This window comes from Erithacus rubecula, assembly GCF_903797595.1.
Source record: "Erithacus rubecula genome assembly, chromosome: 5".
Classification (NCBI taxonomy): domain Eukaryota; kingdom Metazoa; phylum Chordata; class Aves; order Passeriformes; family Muscicapidae; genus Erithacus; species Erithacus rubecula.
Genome location: NC_136687.1, coordinates 37,511,203 through 37,532,089, shown reverse-complemented (window position 1 = coordinate 37,532,089; position 20,887 = coordinate 37,511,203). Strand labels below are relative to the sequence as shown.

Here is a 20,887-nt window from a genome sequence, read left to right as displayed (position 1 = left end):
TTAGGAGCTAGAGAAGCTAGAGACAAGCTAGAAAAATTATGCTGATTTTATATTTTAAATTAAATGCAAAACATCCCATTAACAGGTTGATCTTCTACAGCCATTGCAGAACACTGAATGTGACACAGCAAGTCAGCTGCTAGTCCAAATTCAGATCTAGTTACTCTAGATATTTTAAAAAAGAACCACCCATATGCAGTCTTTCAGTTAATATGAAATTAGTGAAGCATTGAAAGCTGGATAGTGGTTTATACCTTACATATAGTAGAAAACCTAGCTCAAAATTTAGATGTCAGATTTTCAATTCCCATGTAGGTTTCAAAATTTGCAGAAATTTAGAAAAATGTTTAAGCATAGCAATGTTTAAGCACAGCAACCACTATTCTAAAAGTATTAAATTATTGTCTATGCGAAATACCTTAATTGCTACTTAACAGCAGTTATATAAACATTTACATTTATTACAATATAGATATCCACCACTACGTACCAGTCTCCAAAGGGCTTTTATTTATCATCTTAAAGTAGAATGTATTATAAAAATAAACCATTACTTAATATTCAGTTACTTTTCTCATATAAATTTCTTTTTGGAAACAGAAAACATATGTAGAAAAAAAATTATTTTCTACGGATGTCCCACAAAGCACAAAACTCTGCATTTGTTCAACAGCTACAGTAAAAGAAAGCATCTCCAAAATAAGAAAATACAGTCCTGGCAGGCTGTTCTTTCTCCCTGCAAACTGCAGCACTCACACAGACATGTAAGGAATCTCAGTAATGCCTGAAGTGAGGAGGATGGCTGTCTAGAGGAGGTGGCGGCGGCGGCGGTGGCGGTGGTGGTGGTGGCAGAAATGAGTAGCATGAATTGTACATGTTTGGGCTTCCCCACATCATATTAATGTTTGGAGGCAGAGGGTAGAAGTGATGTGCATCACTGACATAACCAAAATCTGGAGGAGGAAAGGCATACTGTTGCATCATTGGATTTTCTCTTCTGTGAGGTGGTGGAAACACTGGTGATTCCTGGTATATCCTCCTGTCTGAAAAGTATAGTTGTGGTGGTCTCACATTTGGTCTGAAAAACCCTCGAGGGCCTGATGGAGGAGGAAACAGATCCCTGGAGAAGGAGAGCCCTCTGCCATAATATCCCCTTGAGTAACTTGAAGCAGGCCGTTGCACTGAAGTGAACTGAAGAAGTTCGTTATTCTCACCTAAAGAATAAACAAAGTTAAGAAACCACACACGAACAGCTGTACAAGGAAAACTGAAAAGTAATCTTAACAAATAATGCTGGCAACTAATACATGAAGAATAAAGTAATACAGCAAATCCATTGTTTAGTAACTAATCTTGATTGATCGGATTAATATAAAAAGAATGATCCTGAGAGTTGCAAATTCAGTCTTTAAAAAAGAAATTTCATCTTCTTTCCCTCCAGACTTTCCATTTGCATAAATGGATCTCAGGAGCGTGCAAATTTTGAGTACTTTGGAAGTTTTTTTAAACAAGATTTAAAAACAACACATTTTAAAACTAAAGATAAATCAACACTGGATTAGACTGAAGGGATATCCAGCTTTCAGTCCCAAACTGGTATTAGAGCACAGACAGAGGACACAAGAAATTAATCAAATTAATAAATTAATAAAATTAACTTACTCTATCAGAAAAACGACATTCTGTAACTCTAGCCAATTAGCTTTCAGCACTTTTTAAGACAAATTTTTCCTTGTACAGCTCACTCTAAGCATATATTTAATGTTCATAACAAATATACTACCCTTTAATATAAATGTCACAGAAGTTTCAGTGGTATTAGACTTCAAAATGAAAAGCACTGAAATACTAAAAATGCTCCAAAAAAGCTGTTAAGATATTCAAAAAGCTGCAGAACTCAAACCCTTAAAACAATTGTATGGCTGGAAGCAACAAGGTATTCAGGAATAAAACACTGCTTAAAATAACTGAAATTTAAAAACTGTGAACCTCATCCTTGGCACTAGACTATATAGCTCCTCAAGGGTGAAAATGTTTTTAAGTCTGGAAAGGTAGCTTGACACCAGAATTCCTACTCATTTTCATGGTGGATTAGGAGTTAAGTTTCCCTTGGTACAAGCAAGTTTCTTGGAAGAACTGAAGTAAAGTACTTGAATGAGTATTTTTCCTTCTTTCTTTCAAATACTGTAACAAAAGACAATTTTAATATACTCATGTAAATCTCCATTGGAGACCAACTTTGTGCCTCAATTTGTGACATCGTTGCTGTTGCATTCTACAACCAACACAAACTGCACACAACTTCAATTTGTGCCAGGTTATTTACAAATAAACACAGTAAATCAAAACCTATCTCCCTTGACAGAGTGCAACATTTCCTCCTGTAATGTTCTAAGTTATGGAACATAGTTCAGTAACAGCCTCAGCAAGCCCTAGGCAAAGACAAGTCTGCAATAAGCTAGCAGAACAAGGATGTGGTGGAAAACACACATATGCTAGATGAACAAAAACCAGTAGAAAATAACCATCAGTAATGAGGAGAAAGTACAACAATTCATCCATCTCCTATGGGGAAAAAAAACCTGCCAAAACTTTGGGCAAAAGCCAGACCAAGAAAGACCATAGCTTTATCTGATTGATACAAGGGAGGATTGTACTGTACAAAACATATTAAATCTCCCAGTAGCTTGATTTCTCTCAAGAGAAAAAGGTTTCAGTGGGCCACAATGTGTATCAGCTTTACAAAGGAAGAGCAGCAAACTCACAGGAGACTGCCTGAGAAATTCAATGGGAAAAGCACCACACTGCAGATAGCTGAAGCAAACTGGTAAGTAAGCAGTAGAGGTTAAGAGATGGGAGTTGTATCTAAAGGGAGAGGTATAAAAAGCATGCAGCCAAACCAGACCAGTGAGAACAGAAAAGAGGGATGCAATATGAATTATTCAACCAAAATGGCAATCAAAAAAGCAAAGTTTTGTCAGTAGAGAGGCGTAAGAGAAAATTTGGTTATGGTAAATAGCACAGCACCAAGCATGCACCTGGAACAGATGTGACAACAGCAGGACACAGTAAAGAAGGTTATTCATATTTTGAAAAACTATACACAGTTTTGTTCATTAAATGACTGCATTAGGTGAAGAGAAAGGTTCCCAGCAGGCTACACAAGTAAGAGTTATTTAGAAGAGTATTTGTATGTCATGGGTGCAGAAGAGCTTCCTTTTAGACAGAGGAGTACATTCTCCGTGTCTCCTCCCTTGATTGACAAAGTGGGTTTCCAAAAATTGCACATGGCCTTCCTCTGTCTCTTCCCAGCACTCAAAGGCTTTAGCTGAACTCCACCCAAATGGTGGCCTCTGTTCAAAATCCTCAGTGTATGACACCCAACACTATTGTAAGAGCCTGATATACTACTTCCCTTCCACATTTCAACAGAACACAACTTCATATTTCTTCTAAAATAGTAATACAGAATGTAGCCACAAATTCAAACCTAAGTTTGGAAAGTACAGAATTACTATTAATTGTATAAAAACCTCAATCACTAAGATAATTGTAAATGGGCATTCCAAACTTAGATTAACAGGCAAAAGCATTCATACAGCATTCACTCACTTGATGGAAATGTTTCTGATCTGGCTTTCTTTCTTCCCCGACTTTGCTTCTTTTTCTTCTCTTTTGCCTCTCTTTCTTTTTCATCATCACTGAAATCCAAAAACTGGTTAAAAAAAAAAAAAAAAAAAAAAAAAAGAAAATCATCTGACTTCTCTGCACAAGAAAAAAGTTAACACTCCAAAAATTTGTCATAACACAATCGATATACAACTCAGTTATCCTTTTTCATTTTCCATAAAAGAGCAACATTCCAGTGCTGAACACAAATGTTTGACTGCCTAGATACTAGTAAGAGAAGGAGCTGGCTGGTTACTACCAAGAAAAAGCTTTCAAAGAGCAACTGCAGATTAAGTGAATTAAAAAAAGTTAAAATAAATAAAAAAATAATTTGGCAATCAGTACATAATTTAGCAGTTAAAACTACATTAAAAAATAACTACTCCAAAATTGTAACTAAATTGGAATTTTCTGTAGTATATTTAATAACACTTTCTGTTGAATTTTAATAGCAATGTTATTCCAAAGAAATTTTCAGCTTTGAGGAATGCTGTCATTTACAACAGATTTAACGTCTCTGCAACACTTTCTTCTTGTTATACAAGGTTTTGCTACCTTTTGAATCCTAACTTATATGACTGAAGGTAAGTTATCACGACAGGGAAGAAATCTGTCAGCATTAACTAGTTCCCTGAAAAACAACTCACTCTTACAACTTAAAAGGGGTAGGATCTCTTCCCAGCCTCCCCTTCCCAATTCTAAAGTAGGGCTTTGCTGGTTACTTGTATTTCTATTGCATACACAGAGCATGAATCTCAAAAACACTGCACCAAAACAGTGCTTTAAGAGCCTCATGGAAGTTACATCTGAATACAACTGTTTCCTCCATTACATAACTGGATGCCATACTCAAAAAAGCCATAAGAACTACAGCAAGATGATGCATATCATGAAGTAAAATCTTCCACTAACTCCTGCTTTTTCTAAGAGCTCCAGTACACCGTACTGCAGTAGTGCAGAAATAATGAACACCAATAGGTACCTTTTACTGCTACCTAATTTCCACATAATTTCCCATAAAAGTCACCCCACAGAAAAACTGCAGCTTGCTGCTGCTGCTAGCCTTGCAGCATACAGATGACACTCTATCATCCTCCCACCCCAAAGACAAGGATAGGAGAGATTGTATCAGTGACTCTACAAATACGATGGGCTAGCTACGAGCCTACCAAAAAAGGAATGTTTACCATGTAACTAAAAGCAGCAAGCAAGAAAGGCTACCATGGATTAATTTAACATTCATACAAAAACGAATCTTCACAATATCACATAAAGAAGTGACTCCAACAACTGCACACAGTTCACTACAGAGGCTGAGCCAGAAACCAGCTGCAATCTGAGATCTCTAAAAAGGTCTGGCCATAAGAGACAATTTCAAGCCTCAGTAGCACAAAATTTAATTTGCACACCTATCAACAGCTATCACCTTCAAAGCAAAAGCTACTTTCTATCAACTCATCAACTGTCACAGCTTGGGACAGCATGGTATAAATTCTAGCTGCTAGAACTAACCAAAAATTATTCTAATTGAGGATTACAAGATGTTAGATGTGTTCTTTTCCAAAACAGAGCACACAATCAGATCACACAGTCAGAAGACTACCCCCTTGTTACCACTTTTTTTCCTATAGTGAGGTACAGCAAATTTAAATTAAGAAAAATCTTTAAGAAAAAAAAAACAAACTTTGGAAAAGGTAATGAATCTGTATCTGCAGATTTGACTGACTGTACTTGGCCAATAAAATTTAATGGGTTCCTACAAACTCAGTTTACATATCTACAAGCTTATTTCCTGAACAGCTTTTAAAACAGGACTAAAAAACAGAAGAGCTCACAATTTGCCAGTAAGTCCATTTGATATCATCACAATGAGAAAACTGTTGAATGAAAGCAAGTTAAGACTAGCCAAAAGTACAGTCCAATTCTTACACAACACTTCTAAAACTATGATTCTTTGTGAGATATGTCTCTACAAGAAAGCAAAGCAATTTACAGTCAGAACTGACAGACAAGCACTCTTTGAGAAAAGTTAGCACCGCACAGCTCAGTTTCATCTATAGGGAACAAAAATAGCATTTCAGAATTCAGCATCCTCACTCACTACAATGGGAAAAGCAACCAAGTTGACAGATTGACTCATCATTACACGACCTATCTTTGAGCACAGAAAAAATCATGTCACAACATCTCTCCCTCAAGCCAGAACAATCATCCTGGGATAAGGACTGTGAATGAAAAATTTAATACTGTCCCTAACAGGATCCTTCTGGACAAGTGGAACACGCAGGCACCTGAGGCAATGAGTGAAGCACTGCCTGAAGGGCACAGTTCCTGAAGGGCACTGTTCAATGTATTTATCAATGATCTGGATGCAGCATTTAGAAGGACCATGAGGAAGTCTGCTGATGATACCAAACTGCAATTGACCCTCTTGAGGGACAGGAGGCCTTGCAGAAAGATCTAGGTAGATTGAGGCCCTGGACAATGATTAATGGCATAAAATCTAATGAGTCCAAATGCTGCACACCTAGGATGAAGTAACACCAGGCTCAAGGGTAAACTGGGAGAGAAGTGGCTGGAGAGCAACCCTGCAAGAGGGATGTGGGGGTGCTGGTCAGCAGCAGCTCAGTGTGGGTCAGCAGGTGTGCCCTGGAACCCAGAGGGCAAAACCCCATCCTGGGGTGCATCAAGCACAGCATGAGCAGAAACAGAGGTGACTGTCCTGCTGCATTCAGCCTTGGGGGCCTCACCCTGAGTGTTCTGTGCAGCTCTGGGCCCCACATGCCAAGAATGTCAAAGTCCTTGGCTGCATCCAGAGGAGGGAAACAAAGCTGGCGACAGCACTGGAAGGCATGTCCTGTGAAGAGCATTTAAGGAGTCTGGACTTGCCTCATTTGGTGGAAAGGAGACTGAGAGGTAACCTCACTGCTCTCTACAGCTTCCTGAGGAAGGGGAGAGAGAGGTGCTGATCTCTCCTACCTTGTATGCAGTAATAGCACGAGTAGGAAGGTCCAAAGCTGTATCACAGAGGTTCAGACTGGAAATAATGAGGAGGGTGCTCAAACACTGAAAGGGACTTCTTGAAGAGGTGGCTGACACCCCGAGCTTGTCAGTATTTAAAAGGCATTTGAACACTGCTTTTCACAACACACTTCAGCTTATGCTTCAGTATCAGCCCTGAACTTGACAGCCCTGACTGCTGCAGGTTTCCTCCAACTGAAATAGTCTATTCTATACCCGCCTAAAAATTAGTTAGAACACTGGAGAAACAAAAGCAAATAAACACCAACACCCTCTACAAAGAAACCCCCAAACCTCACAAAACACACTTTCCTACCAAATTATAGAGCTAGAAGCATATATTACATAGCATGGAATTATGCTAAAAAGACAAGCATTTGGAAGATTCAAAACAAGCAGACAGATCTCTTTAGAATACTATGGTAGACACAAGGCATCTAGGAATTTCAGCTACTTTGGATGTGCTTAAAGTAGAAATTGCAAGGAAAAGTGACTCAGCTGTTGTGATGCAGAAGAAATCTCATGACAACACCTCAATAAAACTACCAGCCTTGTGATTCTTATTGAATACTCACAAACTGTATAACTAGAGTGGAGTTAAGGACTGCTGACAGAAAGTTGTTGAAGAACTATTTTCAGTTCCTATACCAAATTATGTCAATGGTCACAGGGAGCTCCTAATTCTACATGACCCTGTATGGCAGCCTTCTTTATGGAAGAAGCCTGTCTTCTCTCACAGAACTATTGTTTTATAAAAACAAACTAGGGAAAACTTACTAAGAAGCCATTCAAAGAATGCAACAAAGATGTCAAGTTAATTTTGAAGATAAATATCCAAGTAGTAAGTTTGCAGTGTACTAGTAAGCCTTTAAAGACAAACTATAGCTTGTGGCCAACTGAAGACAAAGTTGCAGTGAAGGAATGACAGGGACAAAAATCCTAGCAAAAGCAAAATTATTAGAGAAGATAAAAACATTGCTACTCAAAGTTGAATATCCAGGTTGTCAAATATGCTCTTGAAGGACTGCCAACTGCAAAAAGCAAGTAGAGAGAGAGACAGGTAAGTACTCCCTACACTCAGTATCTCCAAGACAAGTATGATCCTTTCTTTCAATGAAGAGGTACACTCAAGTCTTGTCTCCATAAAGACATAAGCTTGCTAAAATTACTTGCTCTGCACAGAAATTTTTTCCACATATGACTTGTGTAATCAAAAACAACAAACAAACAAAAAAAACACTGTAGTTACTTCAGGTGGTGGTTCTTGGTCATTCTTCCAAGATGCATCTGAACCTTTTTCCCTAAAAGAAAAAAAGAAACAAACAACACAAAACACAAATTAGACAATCTAAATAAAGAAAGGCTAACACTTTCTATAAAGCATCAGGTCTCCTAGAACAGGAGATTTCTCTTTTTAAAGAGTTACTTGGTTTTTAGTATTGGTTACTTGGTATTTACTTGGCTTTTTCTATTATGGTCTCAAATTTTATGTGTTTTGGTCTGAAATGTCAAGGTACAATCCTTATCTACATAGAAAAACTGCATGAAACAGTGCAATACTGAAAATTCTTACTTGCAAAATGGAACCACACAGTTAAAAAAATTGATATGTTCAGTGTGAAATGCCTTCAGCCAATGCTCTAATAACCAAACATTTTTTATGTATTCACCAATAATCAATTATTATTCAGCAATAATCAAGTAGCAGTAACTACAAAAAACTACATAACCATTGGTTTCAGCAGCCTGGCCTTTAGAGGTCCTTAGCCATGCCCAGGAGAGCATTGGCAAGTCATCTGGAGGTACATCATGCCTCAATCCCTAACCATAAAACTGAAGTTCAACCACTACGTGTCCTTTTGAGAAGGCAAGGAAGACATTTTGAAGTTCAATTACAAGAATACATTACAGGGAGGAATGTAAGATAAAGACTTTATATAAGTAATTTGTCAGCTGCAGAAAACATTTTTTTTTTATTATGTACTGAACTGTTTCTTCCTTTCATCTTATTATTTTGGAGCAACACATGCCTGCCAGAAATACCAGAGCATACAAGAACTGCCAAGACCTGTGGTCATACAGCAATATGTAACATCTCTGCAAACTTTAAACCTTCTAAGGTCAGGAAGCTTATCTCACTTTCCCAAAGAAGCTTTCCTCATTTCAGCAAACAAAAAATGCTTTTCATGCTTCAAGGTATTAAATATATTCTGCAAAGAACAATACAGTAATTCTCTCATTTGTGAAGTCACATTATGTAAGGTCTTGAAGTCTAACAAAAGGTAATTTGGAGGAATCATGAAAATACATAAGCTTTTTTAAAACTGGGTTTCAGGCAATACAGCACAAACCTATCTTTAATTATTTAATTTTAATATTTTAATTAATAATATTTTAATTATTTAAATTATTTTGCATTCAGAAAGTTTTACATTACACTTTCACTTAGTTTTCTATAATGTGTAAGGCTTATTCATAGCACTGCAACTCTGTACAATGCAAGCAGATTGCATTTCAGATTTCAGAAAAAGCTTCAAACTCAGTTGCTTCTTTCTTAAATTCTCAAATCCTTTCTTTTTGAAAGAACCATCACACCATGAACAGCAGTTTTAAAACTTTAAGCCTGTAATACTTCCACAGTCTGGTCTGTACACAGTCTAACAAAAAGCAGAAAATAAGAATTATTGGTTAACAAATTTACAGTCTACTAATCCAAAAGTCTTCTAGTGGATCACTGACCAAAGCTTGACTTTTCTACTATCCATGTCACATTCTTAGAGATTAAGGTTTCTTGATATAGCATTATAGCACTAATCAGAAATTCTTTATCCGTTTTTAATGAAACCTATTTAGTGAAAAGGCAGCTTCAACCAATAGCACCAAATGCCTCACAGTAGCTTAAGAAATTGTACTGACAAAACCCAGAAACAAAATATTGTTTCGGTGTACTATAACTGAAAACACACTACTCATCCTAATCAAGACAAAAAATTATGTCTGAAGCACTGTTCAGCTGTGCTGGTAAGCCAAGGAAGTCTGAAGTATTTTGCCTAGGTTTCAGATTTTTATCACCTATGACAATTAAGTATTACCAAATGGAAAATGGTTTCCCAAACTATTTCCTAAGTATGAAACAAAGTAAAACACAAGTCTCCCATCTCAGATGCTGAGTACAGCACACAGTTATTGATGCAGCAAGCAGATGATTAAAGTCTGTGCACTTACTGTGCTAAGCAACAAAGTTTAATAGCGCAAATCAAAGACCAGCTGGCATCAAAATGCTGCAGAAAAACAAACAAGCACTGGAACAAGAAAGTGATCTATTCTGATCCTCACTGAAGGGAAGAAAATATGCTTGTTGCTTGCACAGAAATGAGGAATTTATAAAAAAAAAAAAAAAAAGACTCCTGCAGGTCTGGCTACACATTTGACTAAAGAAAAAAACTACTCAGTATGAATACTAGCACAGTTTAACCAACATTTAACCAACTCCTGAGAACTGATCCTAATAAACAGAAACTAAGTCACTTGTAGGACAAAAGATATCTAACCTCCAGTTATTTCAGATGATTGCTCATCAATAATTTGAACATTGATATCTAACTGTCATTTATTACATTTTATTTCTTAGTCCATGTCTTTGAGTACACTTCCCTCTAAATGGCATCAAATCCTATTTATTCAGGGTACTGTTTTCAGTCAGACTGGGATATATAAGCACTACTGAAAAGCTTCTGAACACCATACTACATTGTCACTCAAATCTCTCCTCTCTTGCAAATGTAGAGCATGAATTTACCTAGAATTGTTATCCTCCAACTGTATAATAGATTTACTGGTAATTACATTTCAATTCTGGCCTCATAATATGAAACAAAAAACAGTAAATCAATACAAACTTGTTCAGAATGTAAACAAGTTTATTATCAGATCTGAAACTATACAAGAATCTAAAGAATGACTAAATCTGGCAAGTTCAGCTTGAAAAACTGCTTTTTTTTATACTCATGCATATGTGTGTCAGAGGGTGTGGAGGAAGTATCAATGAACTTTTCTGGTTGTGGTATTTTACTTAACATAAAAAGAAAGCAAGTTTAGTTTATATTAAGTTGAATAAGAAGGTTAAATTTAGTAATTACATCACTTTAAAAGCTTGCGGTTTACAGCCTCTCTTTACTGTTCTCAAAGGCAAAATGGTACAGTCTTGTTATTAAAACATAGTTGAGAATATCTAAAGTAAATACAAAGTTTAGTATTAAGCTTAGTACTAGAGTTTCTTCACTTCTTCACTGAAGACTCAACTTTAATCCAACCTTTTTAGCTATATAAAAAAATCATTATAACCGGATTAGAAAAGAAATGAGACTCACTGTTTTAGTTTCTCTGCAAATATATACTGGGTGAAATCCTCCACTGATGGAGCAAAATACATGCTATCTTGCACATTAATACCTTTCTCTTTGATATGCTGAGGGTTGTTAAACCTTATCACATAAAAAGGATGTGAAACAGGACCAAATATCTCAAATATCTGAAAGAAAAAAATTAAAATGTTAAAATAAACAACAAGCAGATTAGCAGCAGCTAACTTCATTGCAGATGATGATATTTAGGAAGTCAAATACACTTTCAAGATGCAGCAACAAATAAAAGTTCCTTTGAGACTTTAGTTTTATTCCCAAATTTTGTTTGACCATGTATTTCCCCAACTACTATTTGTTATTATGGAAAAAGTAAGTTCTCACACCCTTGGTAATCCTTCCTTTTGTGTGTCTGTTATGCTTTCAAGTGTTGTAACACTTGGAACAATCTCTTGATCATTATTTCCTCAAAGTTCGTCTTAACAAGATGCCTTTAAAACAGTTACTGCTTGTTCCCCAATTCTACGGAGGGCAGAGAATTTTGCCATGTTTTACAGAACATCTTCAATTCAGGCTAAGTTTGTTCCACTCACATCTAGCATTCAAAGATATTTCAGTAGTAACCACTGGATGATGGCTTTTCTTCTACAGGAAACAGAAAATTCAGTGTAACAACCCTCTCAGCAAACATTTTTCACTGTCCTTAAATCAGAATACTACAGCATAGAAGAAAACATTCCCCATTTTTCATAAAACTTCAATCTAACCACTGCCTCTATCTGGCAGTAAAAGAGTACACAGCCTGTTACTCCAAGACATCATACATCTCAAAGCAATCTCTTCCTCTCCACAAACACTCTCATCAAACACTGGAAACTCACCAGGTATTGTAATTCTGTAAGGATGCAATTAATTCCAGGTTAGCAATTCTCAAGATTTAAAAAACAGATGAATACAGCAAGAGTCAAGGACACAAAGAAGAACTATATATCAAGGAAGCATTGTCTTTCATTCAGTCAACTTCTACTTTCCACAAGCACTACAGAATACTTCCAATTCTATATTAGAAAAACAATATTTTTTTTATTTTACACCCACCTTTCCTGCTGCTTGCCTATCTTCTTTAAAAATTATGCTTTCCTCATTTACCGGAGGTAGGCCTTTCAGTGATTCAATTATTACTATAATGAAAGAAAAAAATAATTATAACTTTATGTTTCAACAGCATGTAGTTAATTGCAGTAAACCTTAACAAACCATACTGCTCCTTGTCTACTTAAGTTTGTAAAGCTCCAACCAAATATTCTTGCACACAAATAAAAGTACTCAGAATCACACACCCTTTCTCCAATGATACATGAGTAGTAATACATTGTTTACAGAATTATTTTTCTCAGGGGTAAAGAGAGAGTGTCCCAGAACACAAAAGCTGTCTGGCAGTTCAGTCACAGCAGCAACTGATGGTGTTTATATATGCATATACACCATCTCTTCTACATTCTGCAATTTAATGCCCTAGAAGTCTCACAGTACATTTGGGCCTAACAATGATTAAGCTTCCCTACCTATAAAACAACAGAATGCTCAATTAAGCGTTCTTGGCCAGCAAATAAAGTCACTCAAGAACACAGAGTCACTCAGACTACAACAAAAGCTCAAGATCATCATTGCTAAATTTACATAAAAGGACTTCCAGCAATCAACACATCACCAAATCAAAAATTACTGCTACTACTGCAATCTGCAAAAACCTTTATGTGCCAAACAAGGATTACAGGCTTAACAGTACACTGAATTTCAAGAGAATTTGTGGAATCAATTTCTTTTGTGCCTACCTTTAAGATAAAATATACAGTGAAAGTACCCAATGTTGTTTGGTTGCTTAAATCTCATGAGAAATATACCTTAACAACAACAACAACCAAAAAAAACCCAAAACAAAACAAAACAAACAAACAAAAAAGACAAAATCCCCCAAACATCCAAACAAAAAAACATCCTACAAAAAACAGCACACCAAAAACTCTCAGATATTCTCAACTTGATTTACCACACGTAGCTCCTAGCCTGAAGTAGGCTAAGTAAAATATATTTTGAAGATGTACAACTCACCAGTCCCATGAAACTTAGGAAAAACATTACACCTCCAGCCTATTTGACTTACAGCTTCCCCTACCCCAACCCAGCCTAAATTATCTGCTTCTACTCTTGCAGGGCCCAAAGTACAGCCCCCAGGGAAGTTTCTCATATACACCAAAGTTGTTTACTTTCCAGCCCCAACCCACACAGTGGATTTTTCTCTTCTCTTTAAGTACCTTGAAGCAAAACATAGCAAAAGTTTTGTCCAATTCTGACACACTGAGCAGAAGTTCACAGAAAGTACTGTCATTTTGCTTTTAGCTACTGCACAGCAAGCATGAACCTACACTAATGAACTTGGCAGCTTGCTACAGAGAATAGCAGATTCTGAGGGACATCAAAGTGACAGAGAAAGAAATATTTGTGACTTCCAAATGAGAAATCAAATCCACTCAGACTAGATACAAAACTGGTATGCAGAGGTATCAATTTAGACCAAAAATCAAAAAACAATCCCCAGTTAGCTGGCATCCCTAACATAGCCACAAGTTGACTGAAAATGAGGCCTGTTTTCATAAGAACTGAAAAGTAACTAAAATATGGAGAAGTCATAAAGCAAGGTAGGAAAATCAAGAAAATAATCACAGATGTCCTGGGCGTTTAGGCCATTCACATGTTCTATTTCATTATCATTATTAGCTTGTTTTCTAACTTTCAGCAACACATCTAATTCAACACTTTATACATTTACATTACATAAAGTAGGATGCAGCCTGAAGAATTCACCTACCAGTGAACTAGTATTTGAAAAGATTATACTAACCAATGAGGATTAGAACTAAGCATGGTTTTAAAAACTGTAGCCTTTAAAAGTTTTGTTTATAGCTTCACATTTTAAACCAAAAATAGCAAATATGATTTAACATTTTTTAAAAACTTGTTTTCTAACTACCATTTTAGCTAAAAGAAGCCTTCTTGAAGTCACCATTACTATCAATAAGCAAAAAAAGGGCAAAGTAGACAAAAAACCAGATTACTACCTTCCACACCCTGCACCCAACTTCCTGCAAATGAATGAATTTAAATCTCACTCCAATAAAATAATGTACAGGAATTGCCTGTATTGCCTGTAGTCTTTTAAAAGAAAAATTAATAGCAAAAGTTAATTTACTTTCTTTTGTACTACATTCAACATAAATACTATAACTTCAAAATTTAACTTAATTTTGAACTTTCATAAGCAAATTGTTTGGAATGCAGTTCAAGCAGAATGGAACACATGAAATAGCCTAAATACAAACATACCATGGATGTTTTAGCAATATGAGGTTTAACAAAACTTTAATTTCATTTATCAGATACTGAGGCCCACACAGATCCAAAAAGGTCCCTAAATCTCTATGCCTGCAGTTAAGCTTACATATATTCTATCTCTCAATCCCATTAAGCCTACCCTCCACCTATAAATCATGTCAGTCACACCATCCTCTTACTGCTGACATGGGCAGCTTTCATTTGCTCAAGGTGCCAGAAGTGATATGAATAGGACATAAACAAACAAACAAATAAATAAATAAAAGAATTTGCACTGTTGAAGAAGCAAGTCATTTTCCTGTCCTCATATATTAGGAAGCAAGCACTTGGTACTGCATCTATGCTTTCAGTTATACAGTTCCTATATATTCAGGGATTATTCAAAAATAGCACCTACCACTGGAAGATTTTCTTAAAACACTTAGAACACAGTAACTGTGGCCAGTGTCAACATAAAAAACCATAATACACAGTAGAAAAAAAAAAGAGGTTTTAATTTAAAAATGAACCATGGAAGTCACATAGAAACACATGCATGTAAAGCAAAATAAAAGGTAATCCAACACAAATATCACCTGTTAGTTCGAATTCCAATTCAGTGACCTGCTACACCCAGAAATATGATATTGCAGGACTGACACTTTGAAGGAACAGCTAAGAACTCAATTAATGCAGAGATATATAGAAATTATAACAAAAAACAAAGCAAATACATCTTGCCTACCTAGCTGCTCAATGATGCTGGAAACTGTCCCAAACACCTTCAGTTCAACATTATCTGGAAGAATTATCGATAAGTCTTCAACAGGAGGCAGTTCCTGCAAACATCAAGTCAATGTCTAAAATATAATATCACACGAAGGCACTTACCACTTTGTCACTGCAGAAATCTGACAGTTTGGAAAAATCCCCTAGCATTTTGAAGATTTTATATTTAGAAAATCTAGTTTGATTTACCTCTTTCAGAATCATCCTAAGTGAACTCATTTTGGAGGACCACCACTTTTGAGAACATCTCTCCTGCAGAAACACTACTCTACACATTTCCATCACAACTATGGCAGAAGCCAATTTTATTCAACTGGAAAAAGCCAACAATTGACAGGCATTTCATCCAAGTTCAATGTACATTATCACAAAAATTAAACAATCAGAAATCAAAAAATAAGACCACTTGCAACAACATTCAATGCATGCTAGAAGAAAAATGGACACAGCAATAGGCAATACAGCATAAAATACACCAGATATGTATAACCTGATTTAACAAAATGGAGTCTGTCTGTTTATATCACAACTTGGATCATTATAGAAGATGTAAACATCACAACCTATACAAAGAAAATTATTTTTAGCTGAAAGTTGCATTTGGTACAAGAGGATAACTAGAGATCAGAGAGAACACAAAAAGCCAAACTTCAGATACAAAAATGAGTATTACACAAATATTCAAATTAGGCCTTTTCCTCAAATATAAGGATCAAAATCTACTATCAAAGATTAACACCAAGTTATCATCTACCTCCAATTTACTCATAAACTAAAATTTCTATGGATGTGAATTCAGTAAAGACTTTAGGAAACACAAGGCAACCAGAGTAAGCATTACCTTCAAATTCAACACCCTGTGAATTCTGAGACTTCAAATCTTAGCACTGAACTGCACTTTTAAAGGCTACAAAATAGATATAAAAATAGAAATAAAATCCTACGTAAACAGAAGAATCTTAACCTGATTTATCAATATTTCACCTGATAATGTTCACTCTTAACAAGTATTTGGCAAAGGCTTATAGAGCAACACAAAAATCAAAAAGGCCAAGACTTTCCCAAATGTACCATTAAATGCAGACATGAATTCAGACAAAAAAACCACACCCTTGTACTGGCCAGTGATTTTTCCAACATTAAATCAAGTTCACTGCTAAGACTTAACTGAGTCACTTTTGTAAGAGCAATTCAAAGGCAAATGACCAGCAGAAAAGTAAAATTCTGATCCTCTATCTCAAAATGGTACCTTCTGCCACAGTAAATACAGTATCCACCAATCCTTGCTTCAAGGCAAGAGGTTTCTAAAACAGTTCCACTAACACTCCTTAATACATATACCTGGAAAACATGAGTTTCTCTGTTATTAACTGTCATGGGTTTCACTGCAGGAAAGTCAATTTTCTTCACAGTGGCTGTTACAGGGTTGTGGTTTGTATCTGTGATGGCAACATAGCTGATAATACAAAGATCAGTGAGGAGGTGCAAAAGGAGTTGGAGGAGCACAGCCAGGACAGGTGATCTGCACTGACTAAAGGAACATTCCATACCGTGTTAACATCATGCTCAGGGTACAAAGCTGGGTGAAAAAGGAGCAGGAGGGACATTTGCAATGATGGTGTTTGTATGGCCAAGCAAGTTACACATGATGGAGCCCAGCTTTCCTGGGCATGGCAGAACACCTGCCTGCCCATGGAATGTGGTAAATTAATTTTTGGGTTCGCTTTGCTTGTGTGGATGGTTTTTGCTTTACCTACTAAACTGTGTCTAGCTCAGCCTTGGAGTTTCTCTTATTCTGATTCTATCCCCATCTTAACACAGGAGAACTGACTTAAAATACAAATGTTTAGCTGGGGTAGTAGGAAAGCATTTAAAAAACACCACCTTGTACTTACCTCAACAGGCAACTCATCCTTTGTCCTAATACAGTAAGATCTGTTATCCTTTTCATTTGGATGATCATCTTCATCAGATACTGCTGAAGATGAAGAGGAGAACGTACTTGATGAACTATCCGAATCTGAATCACTGAATAAAAAAAACATGAGTTACAATACTGCCTTCTCACAGTCATTGTTCTTGTAAAATCCCAACACTAGCATAAAGTTGAGTGAAAGTTAAGAAAATACTTATTCCAAGCAATGCATCTTGCACCGTAAAGGGGGAAAAAAAAATCTAATTTTTGTAAATAAAAGGGATTACGTTTCATAATTAATGTCCTGCCCAAATCCCCCAGTAAATATTCACACAGAATAATTCAGTATTTCTCACTGTCACGTGTAAGAGATGTTTACTGTCTTAGACTCTTAATATTTCAAGTAAAGAGTGAAGTATGTAACCAGACCTTATTTACGTCAATATGTTTGTTTTAGCAAAGGTCCAAGTTCTTCAAGGGCTGGAGGAAAAAAAAAATGTGGAGCAACTGATCCTAGTAACTGAAGAAACACAATACAAACCTTACACAAAAGATACACTGAGATGAGCAGACATGCAAAATAGCCATTCTCACCTGAAGGAAAAAAACCCCACTCCTTTCTAAAGTCTTGTAATATCAGTCTCATTGCCAAGTAAATGGATGGTTTTCAACTGATAATTTCTTTATTCTCACAAATGCTCATAATAATTACAAGAAATAAGAGCCCCTCTTCAAATAAGCCTTTTGAAAAAGTCAAATATGGACTTGGAACAAAATTAATACAGCAGAAAGGCCAAAAAAAAAAATCAGACTAAAGGACATATCAGCAAAACTTAAAAAAATTAAAAATAAAAAACAAAACAAAACAAAGACTGAGATACATACAAGACAGATAAATAGAAGTTAGGAAAATTTCATCTTTAGGGCTCATCAGCACAAGAGATTTTGGAAATAAAAACCACTAGACACAGATGAAGCCCCTGGAAGTCAGGAATTTCACTGTCCATCACTTCATGACATTCAAGTCAAAAAGTTCAACCAAAAAGTTCAAAGTACTTCTAAAGTCAAACTTTAATCAACTAACTGTTAATGAAGCTTGGTAACTTTAAGAGGAGATTCTTAGACTTTAGTTTAGCCACCTCTAGTCAAAAGAAGCACCTGGCATCTTGCTGCACTGCAACAACCAAAGTGTGCAGACTTCTAACAGTGCAACAGAGCCCAGTTACCTTTCACCAACTACACCGAACAACAAAGCACAGAGGCAGCAAGTAGAAAACGGAACCTTCTATTAAAAAAAAATAAATTAAAAAAGCAAGGTTGAGAATGAGCTTTTCCACTAAGGCGCCAACAGCAGAGCAAGTGGTACAGTGTGCAGACTCTCCACCTGGAGTCCTACTTTCAGGCTTTTCAGGCTTTCAAGCTATTCAGTAACAGCGCGGTGTCCCGCCCAGAGCCAGGGTGCACACTGTGAGGAAGGACCACGGAACCGGCAGGGCGGCCCAACACTCTGCAGGCCGCAACCACCGGACTCATGCTTCTGTTAAACCCTACACCCTTACAGGCACTGCTCTGGAGACCGAATTTAACAGGCTTCTACCAAAATGTAATTTACACCTGTGACTGGAAGGAGCGAACTGCAGAGGGTGAAACACCGGGCGGGAGGCGGCGGGCAGGCACACCGGGCTCTGCGGCGCTCAGCGACAGCGGCCCGAGCCGCCGCCCGAGGCCTCGGAGGGCAAGGGCGACCCGCGGGGGGCACCGGGCTGAACTCACCTGTCCGAGTCCGACGAGAGCACGGCGGCAGCGGGCACAGCAACGGCGGGCACAACAACGGCGGGCGCAGCGGGCACGGCGACCAGGGGCTCGGAGGGCACGGCGGTACCGGGCTCGGGGGACACGGCGATCAGAGGCTCGGGGGGCACGGTGAAGGCGGGCTCGGGGGGCACGGCGAGCAGGGGCTCGGGGGGCACGGCGATCAGAGGCTCGGGGGGCACGGTGACCAGGGGCTCGGGGGGCACGGTGACCAGGGGCTCGGGGGGCACGGTGACCAGGGGCTCGGGGGGCACGGTGACCAGGGGCTCGGGGGGCACGGTGACCAGGGGCTCGGGGGGCACGGCGAGCAGGGGCTCGGGGGGCACGGTGAAGGCGGGCTCGGGGGGCACGGTGACCAGGGGCTCGGGGGGCACGGCGAGCAGGGGCTCGGGGGGCACGGTGACCAGGGGTTCGGGGGGCACGGTGAACGCGGGCTCGGGGGGCACGGTGACCAGGGGTTCGGGGGGCACGGTGAACGCGGGCTCGGGGGGCACGGCGAGCAGGGGCTCGGGGGGCACGGTGACCAGGGGCTCGGGGGGCACGGCGACCAGGGCCTCGGGGGACACGGTGACCAAGGGCTCGGGGGTCACGGTGAACGTAGGCTCGGAGGGCACGGTGACCAGGGGCTCGGAGGGCACGGTGACCAGGGGCTCGGGGGGCACGGCGACCAGGGGTTCGGGGGGCACGGTGACCAGGGGCTCGGGGGGCACGGTGAACGTGGGCTCGGGGGGCACGGTGACCAGGGGCTCGGAGGGCACGGTGACCAGGGGCTCGGGGGGCACGGCGACCGCGGGCTCGGGGGGCACGGCGGTACCGGGCGAAGTGACACAGGGCGCGCTGGGCGAAGCGGGCGCAGCGACACCGAGCGCTATGGGCAGAGGGGCCTGGGCTTCCCCACCGCCCTCCAAAGGGCCCGGCACCTTCTCCCGGTCGGCGGCCCGCTGCTCGCCCGGCCCTACGGCCAGGTTCTCCAGCTTCTCCACCACCTCCCGCGGCACCTCCTGCTGCGTCTCCATTCCCGCGCCACGCGGCCCGCGGCACCGCCCTCGGCACGCGCCACTTCCGGCCGCCGCGAGCCGCCCCCGGGCGCGTGCGCCGGGAGAGGGGCGGGGCCGGGAGAGGGGCGGGGCCCTAACTAAAAATAAATAAAAAAATAAAGAGAAGCTATATAATATCAAATTATCATACTAATAGTAATTGGTAGTACTCTGACGTAGTGACGCCATAATTAAAGTGATTGTATAATAATGCCAAGCTCTCCAAAACCTGAATGTCTTATTTGCGTTCTGGGTTCACCATAAATGATGTCAGTGTTGGAGCTTGAGGTTTTTTGTGATGTCTGTCTCACACAACTCGGTGGGGGTGGGGAAAGGACTCTTGGCATCCCAGGATCTGGCACACCTGGTGTCCTGACCCTTCGGAGAGAACAGACTCGGGCTCCTTGGTGTCACACAGATAAAGCTTTTCCTCACGAGGGGAGCATAGCATAAAAAGCACCGTGCTTTCTCTTTAGCACTGCTTATCACTGAGAAAGGCCAAAAGACGTGCCAAAGAGCCCGCATCAGGAGACCCCTGTCAGGGTGACGAGTCCTTTAACCCAGCCTCCAGTTGAACTTGAATATCTGATGAGAGCAGAGGATGTTGTTCTCCCTGTAACAACCTTTCCCTCCAGCTTTGAGAGAACGGTGTGCTCCACAGCTCAAATGGCACCCAAAACATTTTACTCGTGTCTAGAATGTCCAGGCAACATTGAACTGTCACAAGAGTGCTTCATTACTACCCCACAGAGGCTGAAGGGAGCATCTGGAGGTGGAAGATTCATTCTCTGGTAGTTCCACTCTCCATTATGACACAGAAGATGCAACCAGCAGAATTTTATTTAGTAGGAAAGTCATACGTGTCCAAATTTGCATATAATTTTATTCATCAGTATACTTTTTTCACTTGT

The 20,887-nt window shown here is 39.3% G+C and overlaps 1 protein-coding gene across 1 annotated transcript; it reads right to left on the bottom strand.

Annotated features, from left to right (window-relative positions):
• Positions 1-487: 487 nt before the first annotated feature.
• NAF1 (nuclear assembly factor 1 ribonucleoprotein) lies at positions 488-20,031 on the bottom strand. The gene is made up of 8 exons (XM_079307167.1): positions 18,901-20,031; positions 17,108-17,240; positions 15,169-15,262; positions 12,150-12,232; positions 11,061-11,221; positions 7,940-7,991; positions 3,613-3,715; positions 488-1,214 (listed from the first exon to the last, which is right to left on the bottom strand). The coding sequence occupies exons 1-8, from the start codon at positions 19,953-19,955 to the stop codon at positions 775-777; spliced, it is 2,121 nt and encodes a 706-aa protein (XP_079163293.1). The 5' UTR covers positions 19,956-20,031; the 3' UTR covers positions 488-774.
• Between the last annotated feature and the right edge of the window lie 856 nt (positions 20,032-20,887).